The sequence below is a fragment of the Sprattus sprattus genome, assembly GCF_963457725.1.
Source record: "Sprattus sprattus genome assembly, chromosome: 6".
NCBI classification, from domain to species: domain Eukaryota; kingdom Metazoa; phylum Chordata; class Actinopteri; order Clupeiformes; family Clupeidae; genus Sprattus; species Sprattus sprattus.
In genome coordinates, this window is record NC_137925.1 from 8449298 (window position 1) to 8468509 (window position 19212).

Genomic DNA, 19212 nt, shown 5'->3' on the forward strand with positions numbered 1-19212 from the left:
TTGCCTCAATGACGGTCATCTCTGAGATGATCTGACAGTGCTGCACCATTTCCCTTCTGTGGTAACATACAGGAGAGCACGGTGTCCTGCTGATTGATATTCATTGCTGTGAGAACATACTTAGACAATCACCTGGTTCAGGAAAGACCTACATTAACTGTGTTCATATCAGACGCGTCTAGCCATACCAGCTACATCTAAAATGATCTGCACTTGCAAATATATGTCTTTAATATTAACCATTTTCTTGACAAGCTATACTACTTCCTTGCTGAGCATGGTGTATTGCTGATTGAAAAACGTCCTTTCATGGTGGTTTGGGGGAAATTTCAAATAAATAAAGAGGATACAAATGGTGCATGACACTGATGTACCTTATGGCCCTATGTGTGTATTGAAAATATAATGTTTGATTCAACAGTGTTCTCACAGGGGACAAGTATGAACGGTTGGATTCAGTGTCTTTATGATGTAATGTAGTGACACCCAGTGAAGTGTCATTAATGGGAATAGTGGAAGGACTGACGGATGGATGGACAGATAGAAAACCGGTCAGACCAGCTGACTGATTGGTTGGTTTATTTAATGAGACACATTTTTCACACATTGTGAAATATGATTGCTGAGAGGTTTCTGCCTTTCTGAATTAAAAAGATAAAAGGGGGGATTTATTTCAAGCTTTTTAAAATGGCTCCATTGTGATTATCCAATGTGGGAAAATCCAAAGGAAAAGGTGGGAAACAGTAGAGATGAGAAAGAGGCATAACCCAGAGTAATAGTGGTATGTACTGTACAATGGATCGGCGGCAGAAGCATCAAATAACTACTTACTGAGTGCACATGGAATGATTGCCTTAAGATGCTGTTGGCCGTGGGCCAGGTCAGGGGAAGGGATTTGTGATTGACATTTCTTAGAGTATTACTTTCTAAATCAGCTCAACTTTCCAACAACAATATGGATGTTTGTCATATAAAAGAACTAAATCAGAATGAGAAGGACCCCCCCTGGTGACAATGCATGGCAATGATCGATGACAATTTACAGGCCTGACATACAATAAACATTGGCAGACAAGCATGGGGATTTGTGTCTTAAATGTGAGGGGGGTCAATCATACCGTGAACTACGTTTTAGATGTCTTATCCAGTGCGATGCCTTTAAGTGATTTAAAGTCCTGGTTGTACACTCTGCAGTGCCTTGAGAAACAGATCTACGATAGGCTGTCTCACACTAGAATCATTCAGACTGCATAGCAGCTTCATAACTATATATGTCTATAAGTATCTTGTTACAGCTTGGTCTTCTCCAGCTAATCACAGGGTATGCAGCTGATATCCAGCTACATACACAAAAGTACACCAAAGATGTCCACTGAACCGCCCCCCTTATGTGCCCTTGTCGCCATTGTGCCCTAAGGGGGTTCAGGCCCTGGGCTCGTGTGCGTGGAGCAAAACGTTTAGTTGCCGATTAGAATACTGAGTGGAAAGTTCCATTTCAAACAGAAATGTGACGGTGGAATGATTATGACCACTACAGGTCATATGCCATCCGAATACAAATACAGTTAATTCTGCAGGTGACAGTACTAAGAACTTCACACGTAGGTAGGTGATTACCGCATGTCACACAAAGATCTGCAGTCACATCACATTTTTGGCTACATGGGAAGGAACCCTAGAGAGACAGACCTGAGCCGGAACCTCAATAACTGTAAATTAACATTAGACTTTCAACAGTTATTTTCTATGAAACAGAAATGGAAACCATTTATTGTTTCTACAATCTAAACTACAGAAAGTGTTGATCCTCTTTCTCCCAGCAGATGGCAGGCTGCCAGTGGCCTCCCACACACATACATGTACCTATCGGAGGCCAAGTTTGCCTTTGTTATGGTTGCACTTAAGGGTGATGATAGAATGCATTTCAAAACACTGTTAATGACTTAAGAATGTATTAATCAAGTGCCTTGTATTTATAATTACCTTGCATGAATCATGTGCTTATGTGAGCAGGAACATGGCTTTTCTGTGTTTCTGTGTGTGTGTAACTTAAGTGTCGTTTACATGGAGCCTAGTTTGTCAAACTGATACGGATAGCTAATACAGATAGCCCTATCATCCATACGAACACTCTCTCTCCGCACCTCGTTTCTGCAACGATCGCAGTCCGGGGTAGAAAGTGAGTAGATTTGAATCGGTACGGGGGCTGGTGTTCGTCTGCACGGTTTCACGCAACCTGATGACGTCACTGCCCCACGTGATCTTTTCCGCCATCTCCAACCAGTATATAAATAACTTGTTCTCCCTCAAAATCTCACTCATGGTGGGCCTCGAATTCACTAACATTAACCCAGTCTTCTGATTTTTGATTAGCCCCCTATCTTGATCTAATTCTTCTTATTCAGACGTAACATAACTTTCATGACCACAAATATAAATTGGCCAGCGATTTAATTTGCTTTTTTATTCATAAATGTATGTAAAATGCTCGGAGCAATGCATCATGGGAGATGGGATGACAGACATGTCATGTTACTGTTCCAAACTCTTTATTATCAATAGAAAAAATAATTCATTTTCGCATATCCTTTAGTCTGACCACTGATTTTATTAACCATCATAATGTAATGTTGTTAATTGGAGCTTGAATGTCTTGTGTAATTTGTTTATCCGTTTGCTGCTTCCTTTACCTCGTGCTTTTGAGTCTCTTCTTCTAGGTTTTTCACGTTTTTTCAGTTGTGTAAATAAAGCGCTAAAGCGCCACCCACAGGCGTGAGGTATGTACTACAGTCGGTTCACCGCAATCTTCTGCCTCCGTGTTTACGCAAATCTCTCGTTGCCAGCCTCCGTATTTACGAAATTAAAAGATTCGATTGGTGTGAAAAGTAAATCCGATTCGGAGGCCCTAGACTTCGTGTGCATAGCACCTTAGATTACTAGGTGCTGACGCTATAACAAATTCTATTTTTATCCAAAAAAAAAACTTGCTTAATTTCGCTCTTTCTTTCTTTCTTATCTTAAAATCAGGTGATCTGTATTTAACGCCAATAGGCCAAATAAACATAACATAAACACATACGCAGACATAATACCCTACATATCCTGCCAGTGCTGTTCGTTGATATTCAGTGTGTGGTTATTTAAATAACAAAAATGTTCTATAGGCCTATTAAACGTAAAGTCCTTAAAATGTCCAAATGTCCTGATAGGTCGCAGTGTCGGCCTGCTTCCTCGATTTCTTTTAGAACCAAGAACAGTCCCGTGTACATACTCCCAAAAGTGTTCTTCAAACTCCAAAACAGCAATGCATTGCAACGAGATTAAAAAATAGGAACCAAAATACCGCACTTCTATCGCTTTGCCAGTTGAATGGATTAATCCTTAACCTCGGATTCTGAACGTTCCAGCCAGAGAAAGCTCACGGTTTAAATAAAAATCATACATGATACAGCCAAAAAAAACCTTGTGTGTATAAATGTAGGCTTTTGGCTGCCTAGGTTACAATCAGATTGAATTATCTTGCTTGCCACCACCAGGGGCGCAGATAGCACGGGCACTGTTAGCGTCCCCCCCAGTTCAAAAATCACATCTGCACTGCTGGCCACCACTACCCCATACAACACCACCACCACCACACCAAGAAAAGAAAACCCTTCCCTTTTGTACGTTCACCTGTTCACCACCGTTCCCCTACAGCCCAGGCGCGTATCTATTTAAAGCGACAGCATCCTAATGTGTAGGCCTAGGTGATCGCTACTCATCCCATTACTACTTAATTTAGTGGGATATGGTACTCACATCATAAACCAGATTATATCTCCAGCTTTCATATAGAACGGGCCTAAGAGCCAGGCTAAAAGGGCTAAGAGCTAATGTCAAAACACCTAAAATTATGTGAACATCTTAACGCCACTTAGTCTGCGTATGTGTCAGAGCATGTTTGGGTCAGAGGTGATAAGAAGGGTCAAACTGTTCTTCTTTCGACCTTGTGTTAAACTGTCATCCTTGCATGACAGTAAGCATAGTATGACCTAGGACCCACCGAGTGGTTTTCCCGGCTGACAAAGTGTTTTGGCGTCAGAGAACACTAACTTTTTTCTATATAAACCTTGTGTGATGTGTTTAATTTTGCTTCTCTCTCGTGTGCTGCAGTCTGGGAGTGAGCCTGGGGTGTCTCTCTCTCTCTCTCTGGCCTGCCAGGGCGTGGGTGAGCCTGACAAGCTTGGTGTTGTTGAATAAATATACTTAAATGCAACTCTGGAGTCCTGAGGTAACTTGAATGAATTTTCACCTAACAGGTGGAGATGGAGGTTTGAAATTCAGGTTAAGTAGTAGCTTTCTTTTCCTCAGGCGGTGACAGCCTTGTTTTGTGTCAAAAGAAGCGTGACCAAACCAATGCTAGTCATCTGGATGTTGTGTGTGTGTGTGTGTGTGTGTGTGTGTGTGTGTACGTGTTGACCACCAGGCCCAAAGGCAAACAGACATAGAGAACTGTTTCTAATCAGGGCACTACACTCAATCACACTTATTAAAGGCATAACCGCGAATTTTACGTTTTATAAAAAAGAGAAAGCAGAAAGAGAAGTGTGTGTGTGTGTGAGAGAGAAAACACTCAATAATCATGACTGTATCTTTCATGGTGAAACTGCAGACCAGTCAATGTCAATATTCCTGACATGCAGCAAGCCAATCTCTCAACCAACCACTTGACATGTCTGTGATTATCTGAAACATCACTGGTACTGATAAAAGTACAAAGATACAGCCACATTGAAGAAGGCTAAACTCGCGCTGTGACGGATAGTTCTGCAGGTCCAGTTTATTCTCTGCTTCCAGAACTGGATCAGTCCTGATCTGAAAGAAATCCAGTTGACCTTTCTAAGATGAGGAACCTTTTCTACACAGGTAGTTTTCTACCACAGGAATGGGTGATTCTGCACATCTAACAGGATTGTTGATGGTTTGCACATATTTGTGTGCATTCATGCATCGCCATTTGTGTGTCTCTCTCTCTCACCACGTCTGTTTGTTTGTGAGAAATTCCTCTGAAAGATGACACTATCTACCTAATAATATCTCTGAAAGATGACAAGGGTGAAGTGGCGGTGGGGTAACTGGACTGTGGCCATGCGTGTCTGTGTGTGTGTAAGGGTGTGTAAGGGTGTGTAAGGGTGTGTCTGTGTGTGTGAGTGTGTGTGTGTGTGTTTCTACCACCAGGCCCAAAGGCAAACAGATTTAGAGAACTGTTTCTAATCAGGGCACTACTGCAAGCACTACTAGCAAGCCAATCTCTCAACCAAGCACTTGACATGTCTGCCATTATCTGAAACATCACTGGTACTGATAAAAGTACAAAGATACAGCCACATTGAAGGAAGATAAACTCTTGCTGTGACAGGTAGTTCTACACAGATCCAGCTTATTCTCTCCTACCAGAACTGGATCAGTCCTGATCTGAAGGGAATCCAGTTGACCTTTCTAAGATGAGGAATCTTTTCTACACAGGTAGTTTGCTACCACTGGACTGGGCAATTTTGCTCATCTAACAGGATTGTTGATGGTTTGCACATATTTGTGTGCATTCATGCATCTCCATTTGTCTCTCTCTCTCTCACCATGTCTGTTTGTGATAAATTCCTCTGAAAGATGACACTATCTACTGAATAATATCTCTGAAAGATGAGACTATCTACTGAATAATCTCTTTGAACTCTTTGGAAAGGTTAGTTATGATGGCAGTGTTTCATTTCCCACAGACTTGATGTGGGAAGGCCAGCTGTTGAATCAGGTGAGAATTTATCAGAAGTAGTACTTATTAGTGTTATTAGTGTTTGGCTCAGCTGGCTGGTGGAAACACCATCATGATGTTTTTAATTATTTAAGGAATTAAACCATTTCAAACATCCTTTCATCCTTTACAAATGTCATTCAAAATGTAAAAACACTCTTGTCCAGGATCATTAGTGTGTGAAATCAAGTCTTTATTTGAATAATTTTCTACAAGGCCCACTTACAATAGCAAACAGCAAAAACTGGACCCCAGTGAACTCTACTAAATTCCCTCATCACATAGTAGTCTGACAAGACAACATGAACACTCTTTCAGTCTGTCTGATGACTCTAGGCAAGTCTCAGAGCATGAACACTCTTTACGTCTCAGAGCATAAACACTCTTCAGGTCTCAGAGCATAAACACTCTTCAAGTCTCAGAGCATAAACACTCTTCAAGTCTCAGAGCATAAACACTCTTCAAGTCTCGGAGCATGAACACTGCTTCAAGTCTCAGAGCATAAACACTCTTCAAGTCTCGGAGCATAAACACTCTTCAAGTCTCAGAGCATAAACACTCTTCAGGTCTCAGAGCATAAACACTCTTCAAGTCTCAGAGCATAAACACTCTTCAAGTCTCAGAGCATAAACACTCTTCAAGTCTCAGAGCATAAACACTCTTCAAGTCTCGGAGCATGAACACTCTTCAAGTCTCAGAGCATAAACACTGCTTCAGTCTCAAACCATTCAGTGGCAGCGCAACGTTTTTACTTCTCTCGCTGCAAAAAAACTGAAACTCACCAATCTTTGGAGTGTGAGGCAAAAAAATAATAAGAACATGTTTACGTGTTTGTCTGTGTTAATCTATGTGTGTGTGTGTGTATGTGTACTTCCTTATCGAATCCATTCGTTGCTTTTACCTGTGGGCTAAATGTGTTATCTCAGTGTCAGCTATTTTTTTCTTTTACTAAACCTGCCTCTGGTATCTAATCATCTCTGTTTGCATTTGTACTTGTCTATCTCTCTCCCTCTCACCCTCATCCGCTCTCTCGCACCCTCTCCACCCCCTCTCTATCTCAGCCTCTCTCTCTCTGTCTCCCACAGCCTCTCTCCCACATCCTCTCTCTCTCTGTCTCCCTCAGCCTCTCTGTCTCATCCTCCCGCTCTCTGTCTCCCTCAGCCTCTCTCCCACATCCTCTCTCTCTCTGTCTCCCACATCCTCTCTCTCTGTCTCCCACAGCCTCTCTCTCTCTGTCTCCCTCTCTCTCTCTCCCTCAGCCTCTCTCTCTCTCTCTGTCTCCCTCAGCCTCTCTGTCTCATCCTCTCTCTCTCTCTCTCCCTCAGCCTCTCTCTCTCTCCCTCAGCCTCTCTCTCTCTCTCTCTCCCTCAGCCTCTCTCCCACAGCCTCTCTCTCTCTCTCTCCCTCATCCTCCCTCAGCCTCTCTCTCTCTCTCTCCCTCATCCTCTCTCTCTCTCTGTCCCCCCTGCTGACTCTGTGACCACACACCCACACCCCTTCACTGTGGGCTTACACCAGAGGATGTTCACAAAAACACACACCTTTGATGACAGTGTGTTGCGAAGCAAAAAGGTTGCAGGCCAAGAATCTTTGGATTGAAAAACTCAGATGACCTAGATTAATTAGGCGTGGTTCAGTTGTTTACAATTTATGTCTCTAAAAACATTCCAGAGATGCATTGTTCCACATTGTGCCACCAGGATGTTTCTCACACGCTGATGTTCTTTTCTCACACCCTCGCTGATGTTCTGATCTGAACTCTCGGTCTCTCTCCCTGTGTTTTTCCACACAAAGGTTAAACTGAGGGCAGGAACATGGCTGGTCTTAGTGTGAGGGGTACCGTAGCCTCAGTCCTGCAGTTGAATAGATTAGTTTCACATAAATCTCAGAAACATGGAAATTCAGGTCTCTGTAGGCTGCAGGTAACCCCTCTGGAGGAGACAAACCCCTCCATTTGTCCTCGCTGTGTGATCCCTTTCAGTGTAAACACCAAATTCCATGTGATGAATTATTATACCAGATGTAGGACTAAATGAACTGGGTACTTAAAGGTAAGATAGTCAAAGGACTTGGAGTATTCTGCACTGAACCGAATGGCTATGCTGAGATTGCGCAACAGCCTGGCACTCAGTCCCTGAAACGGGTGGGTCTAACATGCTGGTAAGCCTTGAACCGGTTGGGCCTTACATGTTGGGAAGCCCTGAACCGGTTGGGTCTAACATGCTGGTAAGCCCTGAACCGGTTGGGTCTAACATGCTGGTAAGCCCGTGGCAGCACTGTAGCCTCTGAGCTATTCTCCAGAACTAGTAACAGGTTGTGTCTGGGAATATGCCAAAATCTCGAAAACAGCCGTGGCAATATCCTGAGAGACCCTATTCATATAAGAAACATATTAATAATAAACAGTAAGAGGGGTATTCATTATAACAGACTATAGGCATATAGAAATGACCCAAGGTAAGCCTACCTAACGGGTAGCAATATAGCATAACACGAACAGGATGTAAGGCTGAACTCCTAAATTGAGTGGAGTCAGATTCATTAAGTTTACCAAGACAGGGTCCTTTAATAATATATCGTATTTCAGTAAAGCGCATGAAGACAAATACGCAGAAACCTTCGCCCACTCCCAGTTCTGTTGTTGGTCTGGAAAGTGGTTCCTTACACATGTATACATAGAGCCAAGCACTGTCCATACACACAGAAAAAAAACTCACTAATACACTGGTACAAATAAGCGCAAACATAAACACACACACACACACACACACACACAAACTGAGCATGGCCTTTCACCTGTTCCTGTGATCAAATGAAAAGAAACACACGTGTTAATAATGTTGACAGGAAGGAATGTGTTATCTAGATTCACAATCCTTTCATGCCACCATACCAGCCTCAGGCCCTCATCCCCAGCCTTCCTCTGAACTCGGTGGTATCTTACCCATGACAGTATGCTGTGTGTGTGTGTGTGTGTGTCATCGTATCAATGACAGTATGCTGTGTGTGTGTTGAGCCAGAGTAAACCTCACCCTCCGACACCTTAAGAGGCATACTAGCGACAGACACTAGCGACAGATGCTAGCACGTATGGGTTTTAACCTCCATGCAAGCACATTTGCCTCCTATTTTCACAAATTTCTCATGGGGGAGCATGCCCCCAGACCCCCCTAGTTTTGCTGGGTCACAGGAAAAAGAATAGTTTTTATTTAGGGGCTTAGCCCCCCCAAAAGTGGGAACCTAGATTCGCCCCTGCGCTTGGCAGCCATCTCGGAACACTTGCAACCAGTTACTTAAGGAAAACAAGATCAGGCTCATATCTAAATTAATTGGGTTGAGATCTATAACTCCATATGACCAGACAGAAGTACATCACGTGCACCTTCAAAATATGACATAAACAGTGAGATCATTTTCTTCTCCAATAAGGCAAAAAAATACTTTATCCTTCATGTTGACTTGACTTCATGCTCACTGCGCCCCATTCATTTCCCCCTCAGTGATTTGCACCCTTGTGTCTCCGTCTATGCATAAATGTCAGGCTTTAAATTGATAGCAGATACTGTGTCATGGTGGGGGGGGGGGGGGGGGGGGGCAGTAATCACTGAAGAACCTGACTTTAGGCAGACTTTAGGCAGATGGATCTTAATTTTGAGGTGTGTTTTGTAGCTGTAAAGGGAGCTTCTCTTTGAGGGTTTTATCACTCACTTTCTGTTAAGCATCTACCAGCCAGCACTGCTGGTCTTTGGCGCCATATAAATCAATAAAAGTGAATTGGATTGGACGGTCTCGTCCTGGTGAAAAGGGCGGGGTAAGTGCAGCTGACGAGCGTGCGGTGCGACCCCTAGAGAGATCAGGGCAGATAGCAGCAGGGGCTGAGAGATCCAGAGAGAGGTGGAGAGCCTGGAGGAGCCATTAGACAGCATCCATGGGGGAGAAAGGCCCCACGCTAAGATGCCATCAGCACCTGGGGTTACACACATACACACATGTGTACAGCTCAGAGACAGGAGTGGATAGGAGAGGGTGGATTTCGCCTGGGAGGCCAAGATGGCTATCTATGCTCTTACTGCTGTATCGTTAGGACACACACACATGTATCCAAGTGCACACACACACACAGGTATAACTATGACAGCAGCAGAGATGAGACGTGCACAGGTCTGTCTGCCACATCGACTCACTGAGGCAGAGGAATGGCAGGAGAGGGGAAGGAAGAGGTGCCTGTGGAGTTGAGAGAGCACCCGAAGAGAGAAGAGGACAGCGAGGCAGCGGTGGATGCCATGCGTGTGTGTTACCGGGGCTTCGATCCGGCCGCCTATCTCCAGTTCAACTACACGCCACCACGAGCAGACTTCCAGCGCGCAGATAGCATCGTGCCCTGGAAACTCACCTGCCTGCACAGAGCCTTCACTGAGGGTAGGGGGGCTAGAACAATCCAGATACATCATATATATTTCAGCTCAATGCATGGATCAACCACCACTGGATCGAGCTACTGCAAATTAATAAGGTGGTTGCTACTTCACAAGTCGTCTGAAAAATAACTCAATGATGTAGACCAGAGTATTTTTTTTTTGCTATTAGATTGGTAAAACGGTATTTGCTTTTAGAGCAGTTTTAGTTCAAATGACTAAAGGATTAAACAGCTGCTTAAATCTTAAGACGTGCTGCAGTTAAGCTTGCAAAACTGTACTTAATGTCAACTGAGGCTTGGCAGGTAATACAAAGGGATGCTTTATTTTATAGCTAGGAAAAGCAGCATGTGTATGAATGTGATTCTGTGTGTGTGTGTGTGTGTTTTCCACTGAATCCCTGTCCTACCTCTCATCCGTCTCCAAGGTGACGTGCGGGGGGAGGTGCTTGTGGACGTGGGCTCCGGCCCAACCCTCTACCAGGTCATGAGTGGCTGTGAGGTGTTTGGCCGCGTGGTGCTGACAGACTTCTTGGAGGTAAACCGGCGTGAGCTCCAGCGCTGGCTGAAGGATGGCGCCAGCAGCCTGGACTGGACACCCTACCTGGAGTACGTCTGCAAGCTGGAGGGCCGGAGGTAAGACAAGTGGAGGTGAGACAGGGGGAGGCTCCCCACAGACACATTCCAACTCCACCACTCCATTCATGTACCTGGGGAAACAGGATGTGTTGGGCAGGTCACTTCTCTCAGACTCAGTAGACAGGGTTACAGGTGTTTGGGTTGGGAATAGTGGCAGTGATTCCCCCCCTTCTCTCTTTTTCCTCCCTCTCCTTTCCTTCTGATATCCTCCAGGCCTTCAGCGTCCAGTGAGAAGGCTGCACGACTGCGCTCTGTGGTGAGTGACGTCCTTCCCATTGATGTGCACCGCCAATGCCCTTTGACCCCAGGCGCTGTGCCAACCTGCGGGGCCGACTGCCTGGTGTCCTGCTTCTGCCTGGAGAGCGTGAGTCCAGACCTGGCGGCGTTCACTCGGGCTCTGGGGCACATGTCCTCGCTGCTACGTCCGGGGGGGTACCTCCTGCTCATCGGCGCCCTGGGGGAGAGCTACTACCTGGGGGCGCCGGGGCTGCGGATCCCTGTAGTGCCCCTGGACGAGGTCCAGCTGTGTGCCAGCCTGAGAGGGAGCGGCTACCAGCTGCTGCAGCTCAGCATCTACACCCTGCCGGCTGACATGAGTGTGGGCGTGGATGACGTGACTGGGGTGTTCTTCGTCAAAGCCAGAAAACCATAACCAGACCGTACACAATTTGTACTTATTTTCTGTCCAGGCGTGACAACTAAGCACTGAGGGATATTATAAGGTGAAACATCCCAATCAAATCCAGCGGAAAAAAGCCTTCCTACTGTCCACATCCTTTGCCTCCTCCAGAAACCTTCAACACCAAATAACAAAAAATATTTCTTTACGGAATCAATTTTATTTATATAGCTCAAAACAATAAAATTGTCTCAAGGCACTTCACAGAGCCCAGGGCCTGAATCCCCTTAGAGCAAAGACACATAATAAGCAATTATATAAAGCTTTCTTTTACAATATCAAATATATAAAGCGTTCTTTTACAATACCAAATAAACAATTATTTGTTCAAAGCAATTGTTTCAGCTACTCTGTTGTGTATCTATGCTGTTGGCAATGAATTCTAACCTTATTCCCAAACCTGGTAAAATAGATAAAAGCAATACTTGCACTACTGTCATGAACTATTGACAATGCAGGCATTTGCACCATAGAGGAATACATGACATTAACTGACCACATGCTAAGGAACACGAGTTACAAAAAAAACTACACAAAACTTCTGTTTCCTGCGTGTGTGATGATACTTTGGGCCACTGGTCACTTTTTAAAGATCTGTCCAGAACCAATTTGTTAGGCAATCAACATTTTAAAAAAGTGATTACATTTCCTTACGCTTTCTTATTTGTTGTGATAACATTAGTTTCTGCCTGTCATATTATTGAACTCAAATGCAATTATACACAAACACATAAAGTAAAAGGAACTCTGACTTCAGGTAAATGGGGAGAAAAGAAACCTGCCAATCCTTCTTGATGGGGTCAGAGTGTCTGTGTATGCCAACGGACTGCACACGTTTGTGAAACGGCCGGTGGGTGTTGGACAGCACAGTGCCATCCACATGTGGCCTGTGTGGAATCTTCAACGGCCTCCAGGGTGCCCACGTGGACCCCCAGCCAGCCAATGTATTACAAATACCTATTGAAGGTACAATCTGTGATTCTTGCAAAAAGGTTGATATAACACCATGCTCCTGAAGCCACACGTTGATTGGTTGGTTTTCCCCAGTTTACAGAGCCAGGACTGTGTGTGAACTCCAGAGGTGTTTTAAGTGATACACAGAACGGCCAGGTAGAGGGCCGTGAGGAGCAATATGCGGAATTTGACTAAATGTATATTGGATATGAATTATGGACTGGCCTTAACAGCTGCAGTGTTAATTATAATGTCTAAAAAGTAAAAGTCAGATCGGGGAACAGTTCTGGACACAAGCCTGCTCTCAGCGCTGTGAGTGTTTTGCCCCCAATGACCTCCGCTGCACCCAGTCCTCTTGCCCCCCAACTCAGGAGTGCTCTGTCAGAGATGGCCGCCGGGGTTGCTATGGTCACCTGTCGACCTGCACAGTCTGGGGAGACCCTCACTACATCACCTTTGGAGTGGCAGTGGCTCACTTTCAGGTAGGATAGAGAACAAGAGCAATCCGAGATTTCTGACCTCCAGCAAGGAGGTACACAAATCCGGATCCAGATCCGGATCATCCTGAAATTTTAATGGGGATGTCCCAGGACCAAGATCCACCTCTGGTGAAAATTTCAGACAGATCCGCCCAGCAGTTTCTGAGAAATCTCGTCCACAGACAGACAAATAAATAAATAAATAAATAAATTAACGGACCCGATCGCATAACCTCCTTGCTGGACGTAATAAAGAGAGTTTCCAGATGAGTGTGTTTGAATTCAATTGGAATTATGCAAGGTCCAATTGTACATATGCAGCAACAATATAACATTATGACTTCCAGTTTGTTAAGTGTGTGTGTGCAGGCTTTTTGATCCTTTGTATATATTTAGTGCTGTCAGGGGTTGTAATCTAGCTAACCCTAGACTTCCTGATGATATATATAGAAATACCATTTCCTTGATATATTAACATAGTGCTGAGCATGGCGTATTGCTGATCGAAATATTATTATATTTAAAGGGGGATTTATTTCAAGCTTTTTAAAAATGGCTCCACTGTGATAATCCAATATGGAAAAATGGCAAAGGAAAAGGTGGGAAATAGTGCCAAGTGTACTGTGCAATAGACTGATTAAAATGTCTGCATGCCTCCCCTATGCTGACTGTATTGACTGCCTTGTTCACGGATTTTAGTACTGTTCGGTGGGGACAGACCAACCAGAACCATCTTGTATTTCTCCTTACTTCAGGCTGTTGGGGCTGTGTGTGTGTGCAGAGATCACCATGGCTGGCTATCGTCTGGCTTAATACAACTCGCCTCTTTTGCTGTGGGGTGCTGTGTTGCTGTGACTTTGCTGTGGGCCTTTGGTTTAATACTGTGTATTCACAATACCCTTAGCAGGTACTTTGCTGTGGCGTGAATATTGTTGTGTTTCTGGGCTCTCCGGTTAAGGCATAGCTGGCCAAAGGGGGTGTTTATGCCTAGCACAAAGTGGGGTTCCGAATACAGCTGCTCTCTGCCACAGTCCTGTCTTTTGTATACAACTTTTATAAGCCTACTCCTGTTCCTGTGTATTGTCAGTGATCTGGGAAATTCTGTGACCTAAGAGTGGTTGCTAGGCATGACAATAGCAGCGATGAAAAAGATGCACAACACAGAGTAATAGTGGTATGTACAATGGATATGCAGCAGAAGCACCAATTAACTTCTTACTGAGTACACATGTAATGATTTTGTAAAGATCCTGTTGGCCAGGTCAGGGGAAGAGCTGCCTCTATAATAAAAGAATGTGGATCTGTGTGTGGTTGATGGGAATTACTGCAAAGCACCTGCCTCCTGTCATGAGACAAGCCAAGTTTCAAGTTCTTGGTATTATCAACTATAAATAAACAAGCAGCAGCTCATGTGACTTCAGGGAACTCAAAAAGGTGTGTTCAGTGATTGATAGAAATGTCAAAATGTAAAATCTTTGAGCACAACTTTCCAACATGAATATGGATGTTTGTCATACCAAAGAACTACAGTTATAATGAGACAGAGCCCCCCTGGTGACAATGCTAGTAAAAGCATCAGTGCAAGGCAATGATCAATGGCAATTTACCTGCCTGATATAAATTGTGTCTTAAATGTGAGGGGTAGACGATCATATCGTGAACTAATAATTGTATAATTGTAAGATTTTAATGGCACACACGACACACTGGACCATCGTTCCTCCTGGACCCCTCAGGAGCAGTGGGTAGCTTGTAACCCCCGGGGAACAAGTGAAGTGAACTGTCCATCTTTGGTCAGGGATGGACATATGTTCTGTTCTTTTGCATGTTTTTCAGTTGGGGTTGTTATTGGAGGACACCCCTTGTGAACACGGGGAGAACATGCAAACTCCACACAGAAAAGCCCGGGAGATACCCCACCTGAGCACTGAAGGTCTGAGGAGGACCTGCCCCCCAGAGCCACAACGAACCATACAGTAATTGAACCCATGACCTTCTTGCTGTGAGGCAGCAGTGCAATCACCTGAGCCACTGTGCCACACAACATCCTGCCTTAAGTGATTTAAGGCTCTGTTGGTGCGCTATGCAGTGCCCTGAAAAACAGATCCTCACAGTGAAACACAGTGGACGTGGAATCTGTGCCCATCATAGACCACCCCTCGTACGGGTCAAAGGTGGCAGATTTTAGGGAGTCGGCCAATTGCAAATCAGGGTTAAAATTAGGGTAAAAGTTGCATGGTCTAACCCCAGATTTATAGATACTTAAGTTCCCCCTCTTCATTTATCTCTACCCGGCCGCCCCCCTTATGTGCCTTTGTCGCCCTAAGGGAGTTCAGGCCCTGGGCTCATGTGAGTGTAGCAAAACATTTCATAGAGATTAGAATACTGAGTGGAAAGTTCCATTTCAAACAGAAATGTGACGGTGGAATGATGTTTGACTACTTTGCAACTACAGGTCGCATGCAACCCGAATCCAGTTCATTCTGCAGGTGACAGTACTAAAAAACATCACACGCAGGTTTTCAATACCGCATGTCGCACACAGATCTGCAGACACACAACATTTTTTCATAATGCAATAACAGCTTTACCTATGTGAGACTGATTTCACCAGATATCACTAAATTATGAGATGTTTCAGCAGTGTGTACATGGACAGCGTTAGTTATGTAATAGCTAAGGGCAGTGCATATGAGTTTGAGAAGCATGCATAAGTTTCAGTGACACATGACCTCTTCAGCACTCCCTGCAGCAGTCTTTCTCTGAGTGGACATCTGAGACTTGTGCCTGTGTCAGTGAGGCCCTCCTCATCAACACATTACTGATTTCATGATTTCAGAATTCATGGCACTCCTCATCAACAGATTTCTGCAATGCTCACTGCCATTGGCATAATGCAGGTCAATCATACTGAAATGAATTTAACTGTCCTATGAAGGCAAGACAAAGTGTCGAAATGTCTGCAACGTTCCTTATGTCATAATCAACTGCTTAATCAGCAGTGTAATAGCTGAACTGGCCTTTTTTATTGTCTGTGCACTGGTTCCAGGGCTTATTCTCAACTCTTGACACCTGCCAAGGCATCAAGGAAGAGATGTGAATATTTCCTACGAGATTACGGGAAGCCGTACAATACAATACAATGCTTTTTTTAAAACAGGTTTGGAGATTACATACCTGAGGTAGGTGATGCCCCACCTCTGGGTTGTTTTGGTACCAAGTCATCTATAAAAGAGATGGGGAGAATTGTACCTCAGAGATCCAGAGGAAACTCAGAGCGCTACAGTCACTTTCTGCACATCCTCAGCCTGAATACTGGTAAGGTGCATTTGAGCAAATTCTTCAATTATACATCTGATAACTATAGAGGTGAAATTGTTGGTGACAATATCTCACAATTTGTTGAATTTAAATCAACGCTAATAATACTATAAATAGATAAGAAAGCCTCAGCAAGTCAGCATTGAATGGTTCATAAAAAGTTTTTATAGGACTTGGAGGAGATAAAAGTAGGGATATAGACAGAAAATGGCAGGAATACTGAGATAATTAATGCTTACAATAAAGTCTTAATACTTACCTGGGTCTGCCAGTTCTTGGGCAATAAGTGGAATTATCTCATTATTTTTATTTGAGCAAAATTTTCTTGCAGAGCATTTTATATTGGCAACGGCCTAAAAGATTCAATAACAATAACATAACTATGCAACTAAGTAAATATACCCCTTAGTGAGCCAACCGTAGAGTAGTTCATTTTAACACTTTGATGAGTGCTTTGTTTGTTTAGACAATTCCACATGTTACATGCCTTCAACCTAAGAGTGGGTCTTTCTTAGCGTTCCTAGCCCAAAGTAGTGTATGGCTACTCTAAGCATGCTTTTGTGATTGTGGATGTGATGCTGCATGCTGTTTAGAAGTCAGCAGCTGAGAGGAGAGGATCCTGCCCTGCTTGTAAGAGAGACCAGGTGCACCGGTCACCATGGGCTTTGCCATGTGTGTGTGTGCGCTATCCGCAGCGATGCTGATGATGGGTAAGACCTCCTAAAGCCGGTTCAGGCAGATTCCTCCACACACACTGGATGTAATATCACGTTCACTGCTTTGTGCCATTCAACTGGAACTAATATTCTATTCTTTTTCTTTGACAGGTGAATTCACAATGGCACAAGGTAGGCATTGCGTTTTACATAGCCATTGTGGAATAGAATGAAAACATCTACATCCTGTAACAGTACCTCCACCTCTGCACTGGTGAAGTTAGATCTGCACTTACTCGACCAGTGCTCGCTTTCCTTATACCATGACTCGCTTACGAGTGGCTTTCGTGTAGATTCGGTTGATTCCGTCTGCACACGTCACTACGCTTGCGTGCCCTTATGAGGAGCTTGCGGGGCGTTTATGTATGCAAATTCAGGTGCACGAGAACGCGCTTTCAATTTGAGAAACCTCTTCCGGGGGAGCACAACTCAGAACACTTCTGCTGCGTAAGTACACATTTTTAGGCGTTTATGAATCTGGCGGATATGTTTTTCTTAAGTTGGTTTTCCAAAGTCCGTAGGAAACATTTCAGAAGAAACTTAAAAAAATATTTGAGAATGAGGCCCTTTGATATAAAAATAGTCTGTTAGATTAGGCTATTAATCTTTGAATGAATGAACGATTGACTGACAAGGAAGTGCGCTCTTGCTTTGAATATCATATCCAATCAAATTGGCGGTAAGTGGTCCAAAGCTTACTCTGATTGGTTGAGATGCAGGAGGAGATGTAGCTAACTTCCACCTAACAGATAGTAAGGAACAACACTATTCAGGTAGGCGGCCTGACACCTGAGTTGACAATTCATTCACTTCAATTATGTGTTTTCCATCAACTGCTTATCTGGTCTTCTAAAAGAAAGATTGTCAATCCACCAAAAAACTGCTCATTGAATCATCATTCCATTGAAAGATTCTGTTAAAAATAAAGATGATAGAGTATTTAAAAAAAAAAAAAAAACTTAGGCATCAAGCCACACAAACAATCACTCCGCTACACGGACAGGTCTCTTCACCTTCTTGTACCTCTACCATTCCACATACTGAAAACTAAAATAATTAAGGCTCTCTCTCTGAATAACAAACTGATGATGATGACCAAATTCCAAAATAGTCAAATGAAGTTTCTCCAGATGAAGTGATTGTACCGTGGTGACACACTTGTGTACAGAGTCCTTGTTGCCCCATGGGGAACATGTTAATGTTGTGTGGAGTGTGATCTAACACGTCGTTCCATTATTCATCAAAGAACAAAACAATAACAATGTATTCATCTATTTAACCAGTATCACCGATGTCAAATACAACAACTCCACATCCAACTACGCCAACAACCTCTCCAGAGGCTCCACCTGACACCCCAACTTCTCCAGGAGCAACAGGAGTACCAACATTCCCAGATTCAACAACAACAGAAAGCCCAACATATTCAATTCGTTCAACAGCTGAACCAACAACTTCAGTATCAACAGCAGCAACTACTGCAGCATCTCCACCGACTACAACAACACCAACACCAGGTAAATCAACATTTGCACTCGATGGCGTACATTGACAAAATGGTAACTATGATTCCAAAACAGGTCCCTTGTTTGAGAATGAAAATGTATTAACATCTATTTGTAAATGATTTACGAGTTATTTTAAGAAGTATTTAATACTGCTAGTTTAACTGCAACTTTGTTATTTATCAGAGGCAGCTCTCGTGGCATAAAGTACAAACACATTTTTGATAATAAAAATGATAAAGTATTAAAAAACTAAAACAAACTGATGAATTAGGCCATACACCATTCACTCAGCTACAGGGACAGGTCTGTTCACCTACTTGTACCTCTCTCATTCCACATACTCTATGGTAAAAGAATGAAGGCTCTCTCTCTGAATAACAACTTGACTGATGACCAAAATTCCAAAATAGTCAAATTAAGGTTCCCCAGATGAAGTTATGGCACCGTGGTGACACACTTGTGTACAGAGTCCTTGTTGCCCCATGGGGAACATGTTAATGTTGTGTGGAGTGTGATCTAACATGTAGTTCCATTATTCATCAAGGAACAAAACAATAACAATGTATTCATCTATTTAACCAGTAACACCGATGTCAAATACAACAACTCCACATCCAACTACGCCAACAACCTCTCCGGAGGCTCCACCTGACACCCCAACTTCTCCAGGAGCAACAGAGAGCCCAACATCTTCAATTCTTTCAACAACTGAAC

At 43.6% G+C, this 19212-nt stretch overlaps 1 protein-coding gene across 1 annotated transcript; it reads left to right on the plus strand.

Annotated features, from left to right (window-relative positions):
- Positions 1-9984: 9984 nt before the first annotated feature.
- LOC308366595 (phenylethanolamine N-methyltransferase-like) lies at positions 9985-11493 on the plus strand (the record flags this gene model as incomplete). The annotated part of the gene is made up of 3 exons (XM_080840311.1): positions 9985-10207; positions 10631-10838; positions 11055-11493. The coding sequence occupies 3 exons, from the start codon at positions 9985-9987 to the stop codon at positions 11491-11493; spliced, it is 870 nt and encodes a 289-aa protein (XP_080696437.1).
- Between the last annotated feature and the right edge of the window lie 7719 nt (positions 11494-19212).